The 18,822-nt window shown below is 50.9% G+C and overlaps 7 protein-coding genes across 7 annotated transcripts; 2 read left to right on the top strand and 5 right to left on the bottom strand.

The window, feature by feature from the left end:
* Positions 1 to 104: 104 nt before the first annotated feature.
* BDQ94DRAFT_165865 (putative MFS sugar transporter) lies at positions 105 to 1,867 on the bottom strand (the record flags this gene model as incomplete). Its single annotated transcript, XM_026770423.1, has 5 exons — positions 105 to 496; positions 550 to 1,070; positions 1,122 to 1,359; positions 1,417 to 1,757; positions 1,812 to 1,867. 5 exons carry the CDS (start codon positions 1,865 to 1,867, stop codon positions 105 to 107), a joined length of 1,548 nt encoding a protein of 515 aa, XP_026631790.1.
* Positions 1,868 to 3,180: 1,313 nt separating this feature from the next.
* Positions 3,181 to 4,320, bottom strand: BDQ94DRAFT_165864 (uncharacterized protein; the record flags this gene model as incomplete). The annotated part of the gene is made up of 1 exon (XM_026770422.1): positions 3,181 to 4,320. One exon carries the CDS (start codon positions 4,318 to 4,320, stop codon positions 3,181 to 3,183), a length of 1,140 nt encoding a protein of 379 aa, XP_026631789.1.
* Positions 4,321 to 5,464: 1,144 nt separating this feature from the next.
* BDQ94DRAFT_165863 (uncharacterized protein) lies at positions 5,465 to 7,474 on the top strand (the record flags this gene model as incomplete). The annotated part of the gene is made up of 5 exons (XM_026770421.1): positions 5,465 to 5,636; positions 5,697 to 6,113; positions 6,182 to 7,043; positions 7,120 to 7,372; positions 7,457 to 7,474. The coding sequence occupies 5 exons, from the start codon at positions 5,465 to 5,467 to the stop codon at positions 7,472 to 7,474; spliced, it is 1,722 nt and encodes a 573-aa protein (XP_026631788.1).
* Positions 7,475 to 8,391: 917 nt separating this feature from the next.
* Positions 8,392 to 9,309, bottom strand: BDQ94DRAFT_165862 (mitochondrial import receptor subunit TOM22; the record flags this gene model as incomplete). The annotated part of the gene is made up of 3 exons (XM_026770420.1): positions 8,392 to 8,445; positions 8,694 to 8,983; positions 9,192 to 9,309. 3 exons carry the CDS (start codon positions 9,307 to 9,309, stop codon positions 8,392 to 8,394), a joined length of 462 nt encoding a protein of 153 aa, XP_026631787.1.
* A 224-nt stretch (positions 9,310 to 9,533) lies between these two features.
* Positions 9,534 to 11,646, bottom strand: BDQ94DRAFT_134576 (mitochondrial-processing protease subunit alpha). The gene is made up of 2 exons (XM_026764497.1): positions 11,455 to 11,646; positions 9,534 to 11,367 (listed from the first exon to the last, which is right to left on the bottom strand). Exons 1-2 carry the CDS (start codon positions 11,557 to 11,559, stop codon positions 9,721 to 9,723), a joined length of 1,752 nt encoding a protein of 583 aa, XP_026631786.1. The 5' UTR covers positions 11,560 to 11,646; the 3' UTR covers positions 9,534 to 9,720.
* Positions 11,647 to 11,975: 329 nt separating this feature from the next.
* Positions 11,976 to 14,357, bottom strand: BDQ94DRAFT_47660 (acetoacetate--CoA ligase family protein). The gene is made up of 2 exons (XM_026775866.1): positions 14,052 to 14,357; positions 11,976 to 13,958 (listed from the first exon to the last, which is right to left on the bottom strand). The coding sequence occupies exons 1-2, from the start codon at positions 14,271 to 14,273 to the stop codon at positions 12,099 to 12,101; spliced, it is 2,082 nt and encodes a 693-aa protein (XP_026631785.1). The 5' UTR covers positions 14,274 to 14,357; the 3' UTR covers positions 11,976 to 12,098.
* Positions 14,358 to 15,953: 1,596 nt separating this feature from the next.
* lcb2 (putative serine palmitoyltransferase 2) lies at positions 15,954 to 18,538 on the top strand. The gene has a single exon (XM_026775865.1). The coding sequence runs from the start codon at positions 16,110 to 16,112 to the stop codon at positions 18,138 to 18,140; it is 2,031 nt and encodes a 676-aa protein (XP_026631784.1). The 5' UTR covers positions 15,954 to 16,109; the 3' UTR covers positions 18,141 to 18,538.
* Positions 18,539 to 18,822: the final 284 nt, after the last annotated feature.

The raw sequence follows: 18,822 nt of genomic DNA, 5'->3' as shown, positions 1-18,822 counted from the left end.
CTATGTGAAGGGCGGATGGATGGTATATAGTTTTAATTGTTCACGAGTCCACCAATGCCACATGGCTTACATCATTATCATAAGATAGACAACACTAAGGTCCGTCAACGTCGTGCATCCTCAACTGTGACAGCAGTAGGCTTCTCCAACCCCGTATCCTGGTGCGTCACGCGCAATTTCTTCTCGCCAGAGAAGAGGTCTTCACCCTGTGTGACGTGGTTGGCTCCGCCGAAGAGGGCATCAATTTCCTCCAGCGGTACCTGCTTGGTTTCAGGGACGAAGAAGAACACGAATAGAGCGAGGAGGAAGCAGATGCCTGCGAACATGTAGAAGGCGTAGAAGCCGCAGTTGTTGAGGAAGGTCGGGAAGAATTGCTGAACGATGGCGTTGGCCACGTTCTGGGTCTGGGTTGCCATACCCACGGCTTGGGCGCGAACATTCATTGAGAAGACCTCGGATGTCCAAATCCAAATGGTAGCGCCCCAGGAGGGTTTGTCTATTAAGATTTGATTAGTAAGGGATTTAAAGTCGTTTGTCGGTGAAACTCACAGAAGAAGATGAATAAGAAAAGTAAGAACACGATCGATATGCCGACTGATTCTGTCTTTGCTCCACCTGGTGATGGTGTTTCCGTCTCTACAGCCGCAACGATAATCATGCAAATGCCCATACCGATACCACCAACGATCAGAAGGAACTTGCGTCCGAACCGATCGATGATCCAGATGGCGTTCAGAGTGAAAATGATACCAAAGGTGGCATTGAGAGCGTTGATGAGAGCAATCTGGTTAGCACTTTTGAAAACTTTCTCGTAGATCTTTGTCGAGTACGTGTTGAGGGTGCCCTGTCCACTGACTTGCTGTCCAGCGTTGATGACAAGAGCTAGGTACATGCGCTTGCGGAGGGACTTATCCTTCCACAGCGCAGCGTAACTGCCAGAAATGGCTTCCTTTTCGTACTCGATGGCCTCGCGGATTCTGAGCAGCTCGTCTTCAACCTCGTCTTCGGTTGCTCGGACTCTGCGCAGCGCCCTGCGGGCCTTTTCGACGTTGTTGCCACGTTGGATGTACCTGTGCAGAGGTTAAGAGGAGTACATAACGCGCGTTCACAATAGCACTTACCATCGTGGCGAACCGGGAATGGTAGGTAAGATGAAAAGAATGATCACGGGCACCAAAAGTTGGAAGATGACAACCATTCTCCAATCCCACTCGCCCAAGTGTGTGGAGTGCTTGGTGCACGCGTAGTTCACCCAGAAGCAGATGAAGGAGCCAACGGAGTAGAACATTTGCCAAAAGGTCATGATCTTTCCACGAATCTCCGGAGGTGCTAGTTCACCGATATAGATGGGACCCGCAGCTGATCAATAAAGCGTTAGTAAGAACTTTGAGCCAAAAAGACCGATGGCAGACTTACTCAGTGCAATACCCTGGCCAATACCAATGATGCACCGTCCGGCAAGGAAGCATGCAATGTTGCCACGAGGCGCAAAGCACTGCATAAATGTAGCAGCGATGACCAAGATGCACCCGGTCGCCATTCCAATCTTGCGACCCAGAAAGTCGGCTATGGGACCACCCATGAAGAAACCGCCGACAATTGCACCCACGGTGTAGGCTGTGTTGACACCTCCGATCATATTCTCGTCAGGGTCATTGAAGTAGGCAACCCAGTTGTCCGAGCCTTGAACGGAATTATAGACGGACGCATCATAGCCGTATAAGACCATGCATGCTGCTGCGACGAGGGAGATGAACCTGACAGATTGTTAGTATAGTGACCCTTTCTCAAGGCCAGCGTGGCATGCGTACCAGTTGTAGGCTCGTTTCGATTTGAAAGGATTGACTTCGAAATCGTAATCAAACATTGTGGCAATATAGGCCGTAAGCGACCTGAATACGCCTTGATAGCAAATAGAGGTGGTTCCCAGGTGGGTGGTCAGCAGCCTATACAGCTGCACCGTCTAGTCAAGGCTATCCAAGAAGAACAAGGGGGGGGTTTGGTTTATGTACAGAAAGAAAAAAGGTGGGAAAGGACTGCGTCCTGCGGCCCTAGGTATATATATCCGACCTGGTAGAGGCGCGCCGGCAATGCAGCTAGATAAGCTACCATGCCGCGTGCCAGCAGCCAGGTGGCAAGCGCTATATCAAGCCATAGGGCGCTATAGCACCGGTTCCAGGACTGGTGTGGACGCTAACGCGGAGGCATTCCTGGGGAGCTGGGCTATCAGAGGTCCTAGCATCCAAGGATCAGACAGTGAGTAGGGCACGGCATTCGACCATTCGACTCCAGGATTTTGTCGGTGGTGGGGTATCCGGGGTGGGCCACACGGGGAAAGCTTTGAGTGCCATCCCCAGACTCCCCCAGAACATGCCATTGTTGGGGTGGTCGTAATGTGGAGAAATCCGGGGTCGAGATTCGAGGAAATTCTGAGCCAGACGCGGTAGATATCCACTGGACTTTCCACGAATCAGCAGCGCGAAGGCTGGAAGGATGGCTAAAGAGGGTCCACCAATGGAATGAAACAGGGGTAATGATAGGACCAGTGTCTAAGCTCCTGGATGATTCACATGGAGGCCAAGGGACAATTGGAGGGAGGCGGGGAGGAGTGGAGAGGAGGAGACGGAGCGAAGAAACAAGTTGGGGGGTCACCTCGATGGCGACGGGCTGGGGTCACGAGACAAGGCCTTGGATCCCCCTGAAATCAATCTCGCCCGATGATCCATCCCAAGCCAGCTCTCGTATTCCTGTCAGGCTCTTTTCTTCCGCACGCTTTTAATTCATGGCTCTTTAGACTCATCCTCCCAAACCAACGGTTCGTGGCAGAGACACATGCCAAAGAAATGCCGGGCTGCTCAATGGATGACTCGCGACAACGCAAATGACCCGGATACGAACATGTGGAATTGGTCTTAGCGTGACTCACAATAGCTTATATAAAGTACTTTTGACGGAGAAACTAGTGTCCCTGTGTCGCCTGGTCTAGTGTTAGATTGCGGCCGCCCAGGGAGCTTTGAGAAGCAGGCACCACTTATGGCATAGGGCTAGACCAGCCATCATTGTGTAGCACAATGCCATCTCATGCAATGTATTCATACTATCATACTCCGCAGTGACTAGCACATACATGTTCTTGGTAACATTTATAATTTATTAAACCGTATAATTCGGTCGCGAACTTCAGTTGAGATAGCTCTGAGAAGTGGCTCGTGAGGAAAGGGTGCCCTTCGCCACCATTGGATCAGAATCTGTGTCCCCTTTGGAATGAGAATGCGTGCGAGAGTTCGATTTAGCAGCATGTATTCGTATGCTTGCATTGTGAGCTCGAGGAAGCACCGGGACTCTATTGCCCACCTGCGGCTCCTGATAATCTTCAAGGTCGAAGATGTCTTGTACTCTCTTACGGTGATCTTTCATGAAGGGCCCAAATCGCCGAAACTTTTGACGGATCACCGTATTATAGGCTGTAGGGGTATTGGCCCCATCGACAGTGCCAGTATATACACGTTGTGGGTCTTTCCACGCTTTGGGAACCCCAGGGATCAAAGACGCCAATGCGCCAATAGGGTGCATAGACGAAAGTCCGGTCTTCGTAGTAGTACTTCCCGAGAGCTGACTGCGGCCACATATGTCCTGGAGAAATTGGTATCGCATCCGAAGTCGCCTATAGATTTCACGCAGCAGGTACAAAAGCGTCGCGGCGAGTATCGATGCACCCAGGAGGGCGCATGCCTTGTAGAATACGTCCAGCTCCCTATACTTCTGTTCTTGACAATAGCCGTGTACAAGCGCCATATGCTTTCGAGGATAGCACATGATGCATTGATCCTTCTTATCGTCTGGGATGTGATCCGAAATGCATATCGTCCTCCAATCGCTTCCCTCACAAATGGTTTCCTCGCAAGTCGGCCCACCAAGGCTGTATAGGTCCCTCTGAACAGAGTGTCGCCCCAACCTAATGTCAGCAGAAATATCGGACACAATCTCCCCCTTCTTACGGCTGCTCTTGCCATTCTCCAGTTTCGATATTATATATTTCAGGATTCCGTGGTAACCTTGCGTCAGAGGGTTTGATGGTGGGGTCTTCCTGACTCCATTCGTGCCAGTTTCATTCCGTGGCATGTCTTGACGTGGCCATCTCCCCGTAATATGTTCTTGTGAGGCAGCCTTATGTTGAAAGGGAGCCAACGACCGGACAGAGGCGACCTGATGATGTAGGTTATCCTCGTGACTTTCGAGCACGAACTGCTCTAAGATAGTCTCGCAGTGATGCACACCTGTTGGTCGTCCCCCAAAGTTCGTTATCGCCAGGGTGAGCATGATTGTCGGTTCAACTGCATTTGGAGTATGAGAACAGCCAATTATGTTTTCGTTCTCTTTGTAGCCCCTTCGCACGGTCTCCCATCTCCCCTGACAAGTCAAGGATACCGCACATCCTGGCCCCTCTGGACCTTTGAATGGGACTATTGTGACAAACTTCGGGTCACCCAATAAGGAGCCCGAGCATGAAGCTTGGTGGTCACCACCTGTTCGGTATGGAGTCGGCAGAGGGTCATCTTGAGTAATATTGGAGATAGCCCCCAATACCGCATAGAAAAGTGCAAGAAGGCGCTGCTGACAATGCATGGAGAGAGAAATAGAGTGAGTGGTTAATATACAGTCTTATGCAAGAACCTGCGTGCTAAGATGCTGTGGATGGGGCTTCAATCAATCAAACCAATATGATGAGCATACTATATCTAGAGCTTTCTGAGTGGTGCGTGGGATGCAAGAAGTCACATTCTGAGAATGACAGTTACACTATATTCAGGAAGCCGCAGCCCACGATAGAGAACAAAATTGATTGTTGCATGTCCCGTATAGGCAAGAGAGAAGCCTGGCAGTTTCACATTATCTTGGCTGATCTTAAACTATGCATTGTTCACCTACACCTCACTGTAAAGTCTACGATAGCGTTGGCAAGTCACATTGATTTAAATGAAAGCAAAATGGAATGCTAGTAATAAAGTATTGAGCAAGCTCCTGAAGGACTACAATCTAGTCTAACGCCTGTCAAAAAGCCCATTTTCACCTCGTTCTCAACTATCCGTAGGCATGCTGGCGTGGTTTCAGATTGAGAAATCATGTGAAGCGTAAGTAAATGATTTTAATGGTGATGAACAGCGTCCACAATGACAGATAGAACATAAGAAACAATTCAGAATCAATCTGCGATGCAGCAATGACTTCTACACTTCACGAGTGCTACTGACCTTTCTGGGTAGCTATTAGCTATCACGTGCTCTCGTGACACCGAGACGCGACTCTTGCGCGCTCAGCGAAGACTTCAGATCCTATGATAATCTCTATTCACTCCTTCGACTTGGTCACTATTTCTACAATCAGCGCAAGATCTTCATTTTATACTCTGACTCCACCCAGCGCTATTTACTATCATACATAGCCGATCCCTGCGCCACCCCCGATGCCCCGCACATACGGCAAGAAAAAGCAGACGCGGCTGGCTTTTGCTCCGTTGAGCTCCTCGCCGAAGAAGAGAGAGGACGGCTCCGACGACGAGAAAGATCGCCGCGCAAACTTGCGCTATGCGCATCCTTCCATGCCAGTCCTCCGACGAGGACGCTCTCAGCCTGAAGGTGAGATTATACCACAGCTACTGCATGATAATAAATACTAACTTAGTGGGATGCCGACAGCCAAACCAACGCCCCAACGTACCCCGGAACCCAAAGCAGAACCAGTTAGCGACAGTGATAGCGATATAGAGATCGTGCGCAGCACGCGCAAAAACCCGCAAAGAGGACCACTAAAGCGCAAGAGGACAGATGTATCCAGTTCCGAATCTCCTTCCGCGACCCCGCAGAAACCCGCTGCCGATTCAGAGAGCGATGCAGATGAGGTTGTTCCCGCGTCCCGCAGAAAACTGAGGCGTGGTGTGGCCCCTCAGCCTGCTGCCGTGGATGACGATAACGATTCGGAAGAAGAGTTGGTCATCTCTCCCAAGAAGCGCAGGACGCGCAACGCAAGCCCCGACGTCCCCCAGACGCCACGTCGCGGGCTGGAACAGGACGAATTAGATATTGAAGAAGATCTTCAGGCGTTGCAGGACTCAGGTAAGCCCACATAAGTAACGTGTCAGGCAGTCTGCAATGCTCTGTTGGACTGACAGGTCTATCTACAGTGGTAAAAGATACCCGAACTCGGGGGCGACTGGCCAACTCGGCACGGGCTCAGAGACAACAACACCTGGAAGCCTTACGTCGTCGGAGGGCAGGAAAGACAGCATCCGATACTGAGAACCCTGAGAGTGATGTTGAGCAGTTGGAGTCGGGCGACGGCGACAGCGAAGGAGACGGTGACGTTGACGGTGACAGCGGAAGTGAACAAGAGGACGAAGCCGAGACTCATGAAGAGAGCCCGAAACGGAAGCCCCAATTCCGTACTCGACTAGAAGAAAGTGATGTTGAATCGGCGATCGCAAGCAATGATGATTTGGACCGCTACGAAGACGACTTTGTTCTGGAAGACGATGATGATACCCTAGGGGCTCCCACGGGCCTAGAAGACATCCCCATCGAATTCTCCCGACATGCCTACAAGCAACTTAAGGACTACTTCCAAGATGCAGTAGAATGGATGGTGCACAACCAGCTCAACCCGGCATTCCCTCGCTCCGACCCAGTCTACGAAGTCGCCTTCAGCAAACTCGAAGACGAAGTCAAGGGCCGTACTGGATCACAGCTCGTCTCATCAGTTTGGAATGCCAAGTTCCGGAGAGCCCTCTTAGCCCGGCCTCAGATCGAGATCACAACCTTTCCGACAATAGAGAACCATCCATGCGATGCTTGCAACCGCTCAGGTCATCCAGCTTCATTCGACATCAAACTATACGGGAAAGCCTATTCACTGAAGACCCTTGAACCGCTTACCGACGAAGACAGCGACGAGAACGAAGAAGAGGAACACGAAGATGATGACCACGAAGAAAGAGACCGAGACGGCCACATCCTACCAGACGAAAACACCCGCTTCTTCCTCGGACGGTAAGCATCTCGCCCATCCCTTTTCACCAAACCAAAAGTCTCCATATAGCTAATGAGGCATGCTACCAACCAACAGCCACTGCAAAAACAAAGCAACTCTAGCTCACACCCTAACCCACTGGCGCTTCCACCTCAACGAATGGGTGACCGGCTACCTCGAACACCAGGGATACCTATCCGAGACGAGAATCGTGGAACGCAGCCACTGGAGCACGAAGAAGAAAACCAAGTACGCCGTGAAAGCAGTTGAATCAATGATAGCGAATGGTGAAGTCAAGAAATTGTGGCGCGATTTTCACGTTAATCTACGGACTGCAAGAGAAACCACGGTATGTTTTTGATCTGGAGCTCCAAGATCGATGCGGCAGCTGAGAGCATTTGCTGACCATATCATATCATAGACTCTTGGATAGTATGGTGCAAGCTTCTAGATGTGTTCGTTTGCACATCTTTGATCCATATACGGGTGCTGTCTGGACGACGTTATGTACTCAGCCTGGGGTGGTTAGTTCTTCACCTGGTCAGCATCACTTTCTTCGGATGCGCGCCTTTACACCATTCTTCTTGTCCATATCCATTTGCCCCCTCGGTTCGGGGGCTTGTACCTATATCTTTCATGCTGTGATACCCTATTTCTGCTATTTTATTTTCGGCCTGTTTCCTTCTAGCGCAAGGAGAAAATGTACTCGGCTCATGAGAGTCCCGTCCTGAATATTATCTCAAGATCATTCACATTTCATTATCTAGAAACATGAGTTCCCAAATGGTGGAAATAGACATAAAACGAAACGAACATTGTAACCAGGGGAAAATAAATCAGTATAGAAATACACACATCGCCCAAGCCAGAAGTTCTGGAATCAAAGGTTGAGAGAGGAGAAAAAGCGTCAAGTTAACAGGGCCAGAGATTCCGAACAGTAACAGGTGGGCAAGATTTTCCTTCATGTCCATATGGAAACCATACCATCCCTTTTATATCTTCCTCGCGTCAACTCAAATCAATGAGTTGAATATATTCGCGATTATCCATCCTCGATAGTACACACCTGCTTTTAATCCAATGTAATCCGGATCATGCATCGCTAATTCAAAGTTGCCTGGCTGGTATTTTTTTGTTGGAACAGAGAAATCGACTAGATTCGTGCAGTGACCTCATCAATGAACGTCATCGCCTGGAAGTCGACATTATGCTCCAGGAAGACCGACAACATTCAACAAGAAACCATAGGCCTTACGACAACAGGTGGCTTCGGACAGGCTCGATATTGAGGTAGTGGCAGTTCGACAGGCCATGGCAAATCAACTATTCCCACCTGTTGCGATCTTCATCTTTGGCAGCGGTATTCATTTACAAAGAGGGTTGAGCGGGCTTCTCTTCACCGGGGGCGCCGGGCGTAAGCATCTAATGATAGAAAACAATGTAATTAGCAGCTGCTCGGAGTTTTCGCAGACCATCGAAACATGTGCGGGCAATCCAAATGACGTCTGTATCTCCGTTCTTGGCACATAATAAGAACGGAAAAGAGTTTTCACGTCATCGCCAACTGCCCCGGACAAGGCCGCATGACAGTAACAATACAGCAATAGCCAAGTGACAAGTAGATAGCCCGACGAATATGAAAATGGGAATTGAACATGGCTGTAACGTACCTCGTTGGCGCCCTTGATCATGCCCTGCTCGCGCTCCATCTGGATGTACTGCTCCTCTTCGGCGTAGGCCAGAGCCCACGGGACACCAAGGAGGAAGGCACTGGTGCTGATGATCCACAGCGCCTTGCCGCTGAATTGGATGCTGGACTTTGTGAAGGAAGTGATGGACTCGACGGTGCTGGTGACCGAGCGGCGTGTGGAAGGAGGAACAATGTCTTTCAGGGCATAGAGACGGTCGTAGAAGGTCTCGCCGTCGACCTCAAGATCAGACTCGACGGAGATTTCGGACTCTGTACGTATGGCAGGTTAGAAAATGAAGGCCATGTGTTTTGAACGGCTGCGCCGATAAATGGATGAATAGATGGATCAGGTTCGGCGTGGATGGATAATGCTTCCGGATGTTGTTGCGCGGAGGATAAGAATGAAAATGCAGTTGCTCATGCAAAACGAGCGCCCGGTTGAATTGTGCCTTTGATTATGGGTCATCAGGATACTAACCGGTGTCAGTGTAGTCGTCTTCCTCTTCGTCGTCCGAGGTCAGAAGGACATTGTGCTTGCTGGGCATGGGCTTCTCCTGGGAGAAGTGCTCATCCTCGACTTCGGTAAGCTTGACCATTGTGACGGTGGTTGAAGAAAAGGGGATTAAAGAGGTGTATTGATAGGAGAATGGGTCGCAGGAAGCACGGGCGAGGGTCGAGGTGATGGACTGAAAGTGTTGAGGACGGACGGAGATTGATGGAGGATGGCGGATTCGACCTTCCGGATCCAACTTTTTTCCCGGGCGGAACGAACTCAATACGGTAAGGAGCTTCGACTGCACCCGATGCATCCACGCGACGCCCCCAATTTATACGTTCAATTGTTCCGGGAAAAAAGGGCTTATTCGGGCTATATATATTGTACATGATTGTATATGGCTATCTCTAATTACAAGGAGTGAAGAAAATGGAAGTGTTACATCCCTCTACACCCCGTGAACAGCACAGGTAGGTCGCTGCGATGCCCGGGGCTTATACTGTATGGCAAATTACCTCCTTCCCAGCTTCCACCGGGCAATCCGTTCTTGGATCTCCTCCCAAGGGAAAGGACGGAGCCTGTAACCCTCCAACTCTCCCTCCTGCAACACAACGGTGGGCCTGCCGGTGCCACGTCCTTTGTTCTCGACAAGTCCACCAAAGACTTGCCGGGCAACCCGGCGCAGGTCCTCCACAGTCAAAGACTCAATGTGCGCGCACATTTCCTTGACACCAACTTTGCGGCCGTGCACCTGGACCTGACGTCCGAGATCTTCCAATTCCACCATACGCGACTCCAGGTTCATAAGGAGCGAAGAGCGAAGCTGGTTCTTTGCACGGTTAACCTCCTGCGGCTGCAGGGCTTGGTACCCCGTGTCGAGAGTGAGGGCCTGGAATTCGCGGCACATGACCTCCAACATCTCGGTGGTCCGTGTCGGGCTGCAAGATGCGGAGATACCGAAGATCCCGCTATCTGTGTAGCTGTGGTTGAACGCGATACAGCTCTCGACCCATCCGTGCTGGTTCAGCACATTGGTGTAGAGACGCGAATACATTCCCTTACCAGGACCACCAGCAGAGAAGGAACCACCACCTCCGAGAAGGGTCTGGAGGGTTGCCAGGGCATAGATATCGGGGTTCGAGATCGGAAGCGCCTCAAAGGCAAGGTGGATATGGCTCAGCCGAGGAAGCATAGGGTTCGCAGGAGGAGGGATCGGAGGAAGAGAGAGGAAACCACCGGTGTAGTGGGAAGGACGGGTGAGATCTAAGTTCGACGACTGCACCAATGATGGGTCAAGCGGCGACGCGGCGGAATTTTGCGAGCCAGAGTTGGAGAGATTCTTTAAAAAGGGAAGCTTGGAAAGGAATCCCGACTTAGGAGAGGCTGCGGTGGTAGTTGTGGTAGATGACGGAGTGAACTGGGGAACAGTGGGTACCTGGCCCTCCTCAGCGGCCGACTTGGATTCAGACAGTGTAGTGTCGATACCCGTTCCCGAAAGCACAGGGCCGTCTGTCTTCTTGTGTGTCTTCATATCACCGAAGTACTGCTCTGTAAGCTTGACGGCCTCAGCGTGCGGCACACCAGCAAAAGCGACGACCATGCGCTCTGGGTTGAAGAAGGTTTCACGGTATTTATCAACCACCGCTTTGTTGATCTCGCCCAGCCTCTCATGTGGGCAAAGCAGAGGGTTTCCCAATGTGTTGTCCTTGTAGGCCGCGGTATGTACCAGCTCGGGCAAGATGAGCTCAGGCTTGGACCAGATCTCTCCAATCTCATACTCAGCCGTAGCCAACTGCTGAAGAACTTCTTCTTCTGTAATAAGAGGATCCCGGATAGTCTCAGCCAACAGTCCCAGGGTGGTCGGGACAGCGGAGTTGAAACTAGCGGACTGGTACATCAAGGATTCACGAGAAGAAGCACACTGGATATTTCCTCCAAGACTCTCCAAAACCTCGAGCATTTCATCACTGGTGTGCGACTTGGTCGACTTGAAAGCCAGACGATCCATAATGTGGCTTACACCCCGCAGACTCTCATCTTCATAGCGAGATCCGGCATCGACGTAAACTCCAACACCAGAGAAGGGCCCAGGCAGGGATTCCGTAGCAACGCGGATACCGTTGGGCAGAGTGGTGATCTGATCTAGCTCGGCAGGGTCCTACACAGCGAGCGACAAAGAGGTAATAGTTAGTTCCGAGTCCGACCATGACCGTCAAGCCTAATTTCCTGCATTGGATGAACTTACCTTGGAACCATTCTCATTGACAGTAGCAAAACCTCTAGACGCGGAGCGAGGCACGCGGGCAAGTGGCTTTGCGGACTCAACGGCCCGTAGTACAGAACGGCGCATATTGACGAATGTGAATGAATGAAATGGGCCGAGAGTACTCAATTCAAAATTGCTCCCTTCTCGGACGGCGTGAAAGCTGCGGCGTTTCCGGAGATGTCGTCGTCACGCCGGCGCCCGCAAGGATTTGGACTCAGATCGCTTATCTAATCACAACAGGCACGGCGCACGACGTCAGACTTGGGGAAGCAGGATATGATGTCTTCGTATTGACGACAATTAGGATGGATTATCCGATTGATTTCCGGAATTGTATACCTTGTGATTACCCTCCCAATTGTTTTTGTTGTTATTAGGCTCTTACAGACCCTGAGTCATATGTAAAACCATGATTTTTTACTAGGACCTGGTTAGTAATGGGAGATCTAGAATCGTCAATTGAGTAATGCGGACAAAGCAGAAACACGTTGACCTCGCCACTGGAAAACGAAACAGTTCATTATCTAGTCCAACAGGCCGTAAAACAAACGATTATTATATCGCATACTGGTTCACTCTAGGCTTTTCCCGGGCCTTCTATTAATGAACACCATACTACGAGACTATGAGTGCGCCGCAGCCCAAGCGCGGTACCAGTCAAGGCACGAGGCATTGGCCACACTGGCACCAATCTTGATGTTGAGACCGCACAGGATCTGCTTCACGGCGCTTTCAACTTTCTTGCCGTTGGATGTCACCGGTATCTCGGGACAGACGTCCACAATCCCAGGGACATGGCGAGGGCTGAGCTCTTTGCGAATGGTCGCTTGAATGCGAGTTGCGAGGTCGGGCGGCATGGTCGTTGGAGCGTCACCTTGCGATGTCAGCTTCACAAAAAGGACGACTGTTTCATCCGTGTCAATTCCATCCCGCCGACGTCCGATACACAGAGAATCTTCAACTTCATCTGCAAAATGTTTCAGAAGAACATTGTATATCTCTGCGCTACCGAACCGAACGCCGGCTGGCTTCAGAACTCCGTCACTGCGTCCTAGCATCACTACACCCCCAGTGTGGGGTTCCAGACGCACGAAATCACCGTGGTGCCAGATCGTCGGCCCGAAGACGTCGAAGTAACTTTTGCGGTATTTCTCCGCCCCAGTCGGACCGGGAGGCCAGAACATAACGGGCTGCGCAGGAAACGGCTTCGTACACACCAGATCGCCGGCCTCACCGGAAGTAGAGACGTCATTTCCAGCGTAATCGTAGACAGAAACGGCCATTCCCAAGCAACGGCATTGAATCTCTCCCTTGTAGACTGGTAGGATGGGACAACTGCCGCAGAATAGCGACAAGATATCGGTCCCGCCGGTGATAGAACCCAACATGAGGTCAGCCTTGATAGACGAGTAAACGTACTCGAATGTAGACGGCGCCAGAGGAGAACCAGTACTGAAAATTGCTTTCAGTGTTTTCAAGCTTACTGGACGGTGAGGGTGACTTGTTGGATGTAGGGAAGCCTGCTCTAACATGGATAGGTATTTGGCAGAAGTTCCAAAGTGCGTTATTTGCAGTTCATCAATCAGGCGTGGCATTGCCATTTCACCCTTCCCACCTTCCGGGTCGAATGGCCGAAAAGGGGAACCGTCATAGAGCACAATGGTAGCGCCACTGGCAAGACCGGAAACAAGCCAATGCCACATCATCCAAGTAGTCGTCGTGAAGTAGAACAGGCGGTCTCCGGGACGAACATCACAGTGAAGCACATGTTCCTTTTTATGTTGCAGCAGCGTTCCCAGCGCACCATGGACAATCGGCTTCGGTGCCCCCGTAGTACCCGAGGAATACAATATGTAGACAGGGTGTTCGGGTCCTAGACTTGCAAATCCCAGAGGGGCGGAAGGGTTGCTAGCTGTAGAAAGAAATGATGTGTAGGTGAGAACCTTTCCACGTAGTGGGATCAAAAATTGAGGGTCCAGTTTGTAGGACTGGATTGTCTCGAATATGACGAGAAGCTCCAGGTTCGGCAGCCCCGGCACGATATCACGCAATTTAGCATCAGTTCCGTGCACCTTCCCGTTATATAGAGATGCATTGTCAGCGAACAAGATCTTCGGCTCTATTTGCTTCAGACGTTCTAGCACTGCATGTACGCCAGTGTCAGGCGAGACGCCAGTCCAGAGTGCGCCAATTGATGCCGTTGCCAGCATCGCCACAACGGTGTTGGTATGATTACCAAGAAAGCCTGCTACCCGGTCTCCTTCTTGCAGACCCGAGTCTTTCAGCGAGTTCGCACATCTGCGTACCCGGTCACGCAGTTCCTTCCATGTCACAAATTCCCGATCCGCTTCCGTGGCAGCGATTACGGCAACCGCGTTCTCATCAGGAGACGTAGACGGATACAAGAGGTTCTCAGCGAAATTCAGCCGAGTTCCCTCAAAGAAGTTGGGACGAGGGAAAAGCTGTTTGTCCGAACTCAGGACCTGGAATGAGAATTAGCCATCACGGTATCAAAGGAGACGAGCACCAGTAGAAGCCTTTGTGTTGAGCTTTGAAAAGGGCAGCAGTCCACTTACACGGTCATATGACTTATGAGATTGGATAGATGTATATTTCCAGACATCTTCCCAGAACTTGGCGGGCTCAGATACACTCCACTGCCAGAGATCGTTGTAAGTGGACATGGACAGGCTATGCTTGGCATTGGCGGATTGTATGAAGTCGTAGATCTGGGTACTGCAAGGGCTCGAGTGTCGCCATAGTTCCTTGGAACCTGTATCGTCGGTGGACCTAGTCATCGTAAAGGATCGTGATTTATTCGCACCAATCAATGACGACTGGAGATTTGTTGATCGAACTATAGGTGCACTCAGTAGACGGTGGTATGGAGAGCAAGAAAGTTGCAGTCAAAGTGAGCCGAGGTCCTTCCGTCCTGATAGAGTTCAAGCCTTTGTGGCTCGTGGTTCGTCAGTGTTTGAGACCTGGTTTAATCACACGGCTCTTGTTCAATTGCAGATACTTTCCAAATGTGAATGGGGAAAAGGATCGAACTGCAACGAGGACATCCTTTTTACGCTGTTGTGCTAGGGTGGGTGTCCCGATCTATCTACCCCGGAGCGGAATCAAGGAAGCCGGGGACGGAATCTGCAAGGGGATTTCCGCGGTAGGCAGACAAACGCCTGGAATCAGGTGGGGACGCAGTGAAGATACAACTAAGTATAGAAATAAATGTCCTGGGCATCATTCAACATATTTGTATATCCTATTTACTGATAAACATTCAGAAATTGTAAGTTAGACTATATCAATCAACAGCAGCCCCGTTCTGTGTCTCGTCTTTTGCTCGGAAACCTGAGCCGTAACCAGGGTCTCGCCTGAGGCAGGAATATGTACGCTGCAACCTGCAGTATGTGAATGCAAAGCGATTGATGCAAGAGAATACTAAAGTCCCTGGGAGTAACTAGCGGTGAAATCCAGGCTGTCAGACTACCGACATGAATGGCAGTTTCAAGGTGCCTCTGGTGACCATCACCTTGCGTTGCCCCTTTCTGGGATGAGCGAAAGTCAAAATACTCGATAGAATCCATGCGTGCAACGAATGGAAACAAAGCGTGGAACTTGCAGAAGGGTCCAGGGGCGGCGGGTATGTTTACCGTCAGAATACCGATGGCTCAGGTACTCGGAAAGAGCACGGATGGTGTATAACCAGCAAACAATACCGCCCTGTGACCGACTTCGATGGGTCGGGGGGGCTGGCTCCACTTCCCACCCGTAACTCCATCGTCATTTGCAAAATCTCACCAGCGAAAATTGCGCTTTTTCACCCCAACCAAACCCTACACAGTATTGCTTTCACTTTACAGTACGCAAGCCTGGGCTCCGCTTCGATTCTTAGCCTCGTACCTTGTTTGGTGGCATTATTCATTACTATTCCCTTTGAGGCTGTTTTTTTCTCTTATTCGCGTCACAAAATTCCATTATTCATCTCACTCCAATCTGTCTTCTTCCCGTTATTCGACCTTCGGGGCTCTTCGTCTTCCCTTTCCGATCTCTTTTCCAGCACCGACCCTTTTCTTCCCTCGCCAACTTTCAATCCTACGAAAGGTCCTGCCTCTCTAACGGTTAATCTGGTCGATTGATTCCCTTTGGCTTAGGGGTCCCGACAGATCCCGTCGTCGAAGGGTTCCGTGCCCTCAGCTACTGTTCCTCCACGTGCGAAGGTACGTGACCGATCAGCCCCGGAGTCTCCGGAGTCTCTCGACAAGACTCTTCCTTTTTTTTTCACCCCCCTTAGACCCCTCTCCTCTTCGCTTCTTGTCATCTGAGTCCCTGTCTCTGCTTGCGACTACAATCCCTCGGTCGCTTAGCCATTTTGTTATCGCTCTCCTCGCCTGGTGAAATGGTGACTGACACTTCACTCCGCCGTGTGTAGGTGACACCGAATCATTGTCATTGCCTCTTGCGCTGGAGTAAAGGAGGCCAGATCAAAGGAACACGCTGCCTAGAAGCAAAAGTTCGCTGGTTGCCTATTAGGTAGTTCTTGCCGTACTTCTTGCTGAAGAGCCGCGGCAGAAGTTCCTTCATCCCTCGGTGCTGCACAACCCTGCTCGTTCCTGTCTAGCTGTTTCCTTGCGATGCCTCGTCGCGCTGCTAGTTCTTCCGTCAACAACCCCTCCAACGCTCCCTCTTCATCTCCTGCCTCCGCAAAGGGTGGTATCGCCATCAAGGCGTCCGCCGTTAAACCTAATCGCCTAAGCCAGCTATTTTCGACCTCTCCTAAGCCCAAGGCCGAATCTCAGACTGCGCAGGCCGCTGTCCAATCGGCCAGTGGAATCCTGAACTCTAGTACTGCCACTCCACCCATCAGTTCGGCCTCTTTGTCGCTGCCTACAATTTCTCTCTCCACTGCCACTGCAGATAACCCGAACATGGACGAACCACCGACCACACTCTTTCAGCCGCCTTCGCCCGAAGAGGCCCGTCGCCTGGCTAAGCAACATGCTCAATTCGGACCCATCGGCCACCATAGCCACAGGTACACCAGCCAGCACCCCGGTGGTACATTCCCGGAGCCTGTGATGGACGAACCCCCGTATTATTACCTCCTCACCACTTATATCAGTTATCTTATCCTAATCGCTTTCGGTCACGTGCGAGACTTCTTTGGAAAGCGCTTCCGCGAAGAGAACTATCGGCATCTAAAGCCCCAGAATGGATACGGCGCCCTGAACAGTGACTTCGACAACTTCTACGTGCGTCGCCTCAAATTGCGGATTAACGATTGCTTTGAACGTCCTGTTACTGGAGTTCCTGGTCGCTATATCACGCTGATCGATCGGGCCACGGATGACCACAACAAGCACTTCTACTTCACCGGAACGACCACTGACACCTTGAACCTGAGCTCATACAACTACCTAGGTTTTGCTCAATCTGAAGGCCCCTGTGCGGACATTGCTGAGGATTCGATCAGAAAGTATGGTATCGTTTCCCCCAGTACTCGCGCTGAGGTGGGATCGCAGGATCTCCATGTGGAAGTAGAGGACTTGGTCGCCAAGTTTGTTGGCAAAGAGGCTTCTATGGTCTTCTCCATGGGATTTGGCACCAACGCGAACATCTTCCCTGCTTTAGTCAACAAGGGCTGCCTTATCATTTCCGACGAGCTAAACCATGCCTCGATTCGGTTTGGTGCACGTCTTTCGGGTGCTTCCATTGCTATGTTCAAGCACAATGACATGCGGGATCTAGAATCAAAATTGCGCGAAGCTATCAGCCAGGGTCAACCCCGTACGCATCGGCCGTGGAAGAAGATCTTGGTTGTCGTTGAAGGGCTCTATTCCATGGAAGGTTCTATGTGCAACCTCCCTGGACTGGTCATGCTGAAGAGGCGTTACAAGTTTCACCTGTTCGTTGATGAGGCCCATTCCATTGGTGCCATTGGTCCTAAGGGTCGTGGTGTCTGTGACTATTTCGGAATCGACACCAGCGAAGTTGACATTCTCATGGGAACTCTCACAAAGTCTTTTGGTGCCAACGGTGGATACATCGCTGCGGATAAGGCGATGATTGATGTGCTTAGAGCGACCAACTCCGGTGTCTTCTATGGCGAGGCTCCTGCTCCGGCAGTTTTGGCCCAAATCATGTCGGCGTTGCGGATCATCAACGGCGAACTCATCCCCGGTCAGGGTGAAGAGCGACTGCAGCGTTTGGCCTTCAACTCGCGGTATCTCCGCCTGGGCTTGAAGCGTCTTGGCTTTATAGTGTACGGCCACGATGATTCGCCGATCATACCTGTTCTGCTTTTCAACCCTGCTAAGATGCCAGCCTTTTCCCACGAAATGCTGAAGCGGAAAATCTCGGTCGTTGTCGTGGGTTATCCTGCTACGCCGCTGGTATCTTCTCGGGCCCGCTTTTGCGTCTCTGCTGCACACACCAAGGAAGATCTTGACCGCATCTTGACGGCTTGCGACGAAATCGGCAATGTCCTGCAGCTCAAATTCTCGACAGGCATCGCGGGTGGTGCCCTGCCGGAGGATGCGATGCCCCCTCCGGAGAAGGAGAAAGAGTTGCGTCGCAAGCGCAACTCCAAGATCATTCCTCCTAGATGGCAGATTGAGGATGTGATCAGACGAGGCGTTCAGGATGTCAAGTCGCCACTTTATTAGTTGGCCGTTTACTGGACTCTGATCAACCTGCCTTCTGCACCATCGAACCATGTCGATGATTGAAGATGTTGCACACACGTTCGGAAGGTGTCCATCACATGAACCAGATCGATCCGATACTGGTCACGCCGCGTCGCTGGTCGATCCGAGGCTATTCCATCACTTCCCGTGTATCATTTGACAACCATGCGGTTGTCATGCTTATGTTTGACTTTGGCACCTACACGCACTACAGAATTGAAACTCAAAGACGACCATGGTCCCCTAAAGCACGGCAATGCGCCGTAGCACCCCTTACTTGATTGCACATTGTTTATCACTTCTCTCAAGCCCACGAGTCATGTCATCCAGCTGTTTCAATTGAACAAACGACTATGACTCGCGTGCCACTGTTTCTTTTCTTTTCTTCTCTTTTTCCTTCTTTACTTCACTTCCTCCCTATCCCCACACCCCCCATTCTGTTCTTCCCCCCTTTGTCCTTTCTTTCATTATTAACCTATAGATATTACTGCTGATTCGGTCCCCCTCACCAAGTGCTGGAGGGCTGGGACCAGAGTGAGCCACTTGCGACTTATTGTTCAAATAACATGGGGCAATGCAAACTGTACCTACATAATGAGATTGATGAGAGAGAAGCCGAAGAGAAGAGAAAGAAAAGGGGGTGGTAATGAAATGGACTGAA

The sequence above is a fragment of the Aspergillus welwitschiae genome (genome assembly GCF_003344945.1).
Source record: "Aspergillus welwitschiae strain CBS 139.54b unplaced genomic scaffold BDQ94scaffold_2, whole genome shotgun sequence".
Taxonomy (NCBI): Eukaryota; Fungi; Ascomycota; class Eurotiomycetes; order Eurotiales; family Aspergillaceae; genus Aspergillus; species Aspergillus welwitschiae.
This window is presented reverse-complemented; position numbering and strand designations above follow the sequence as displayed.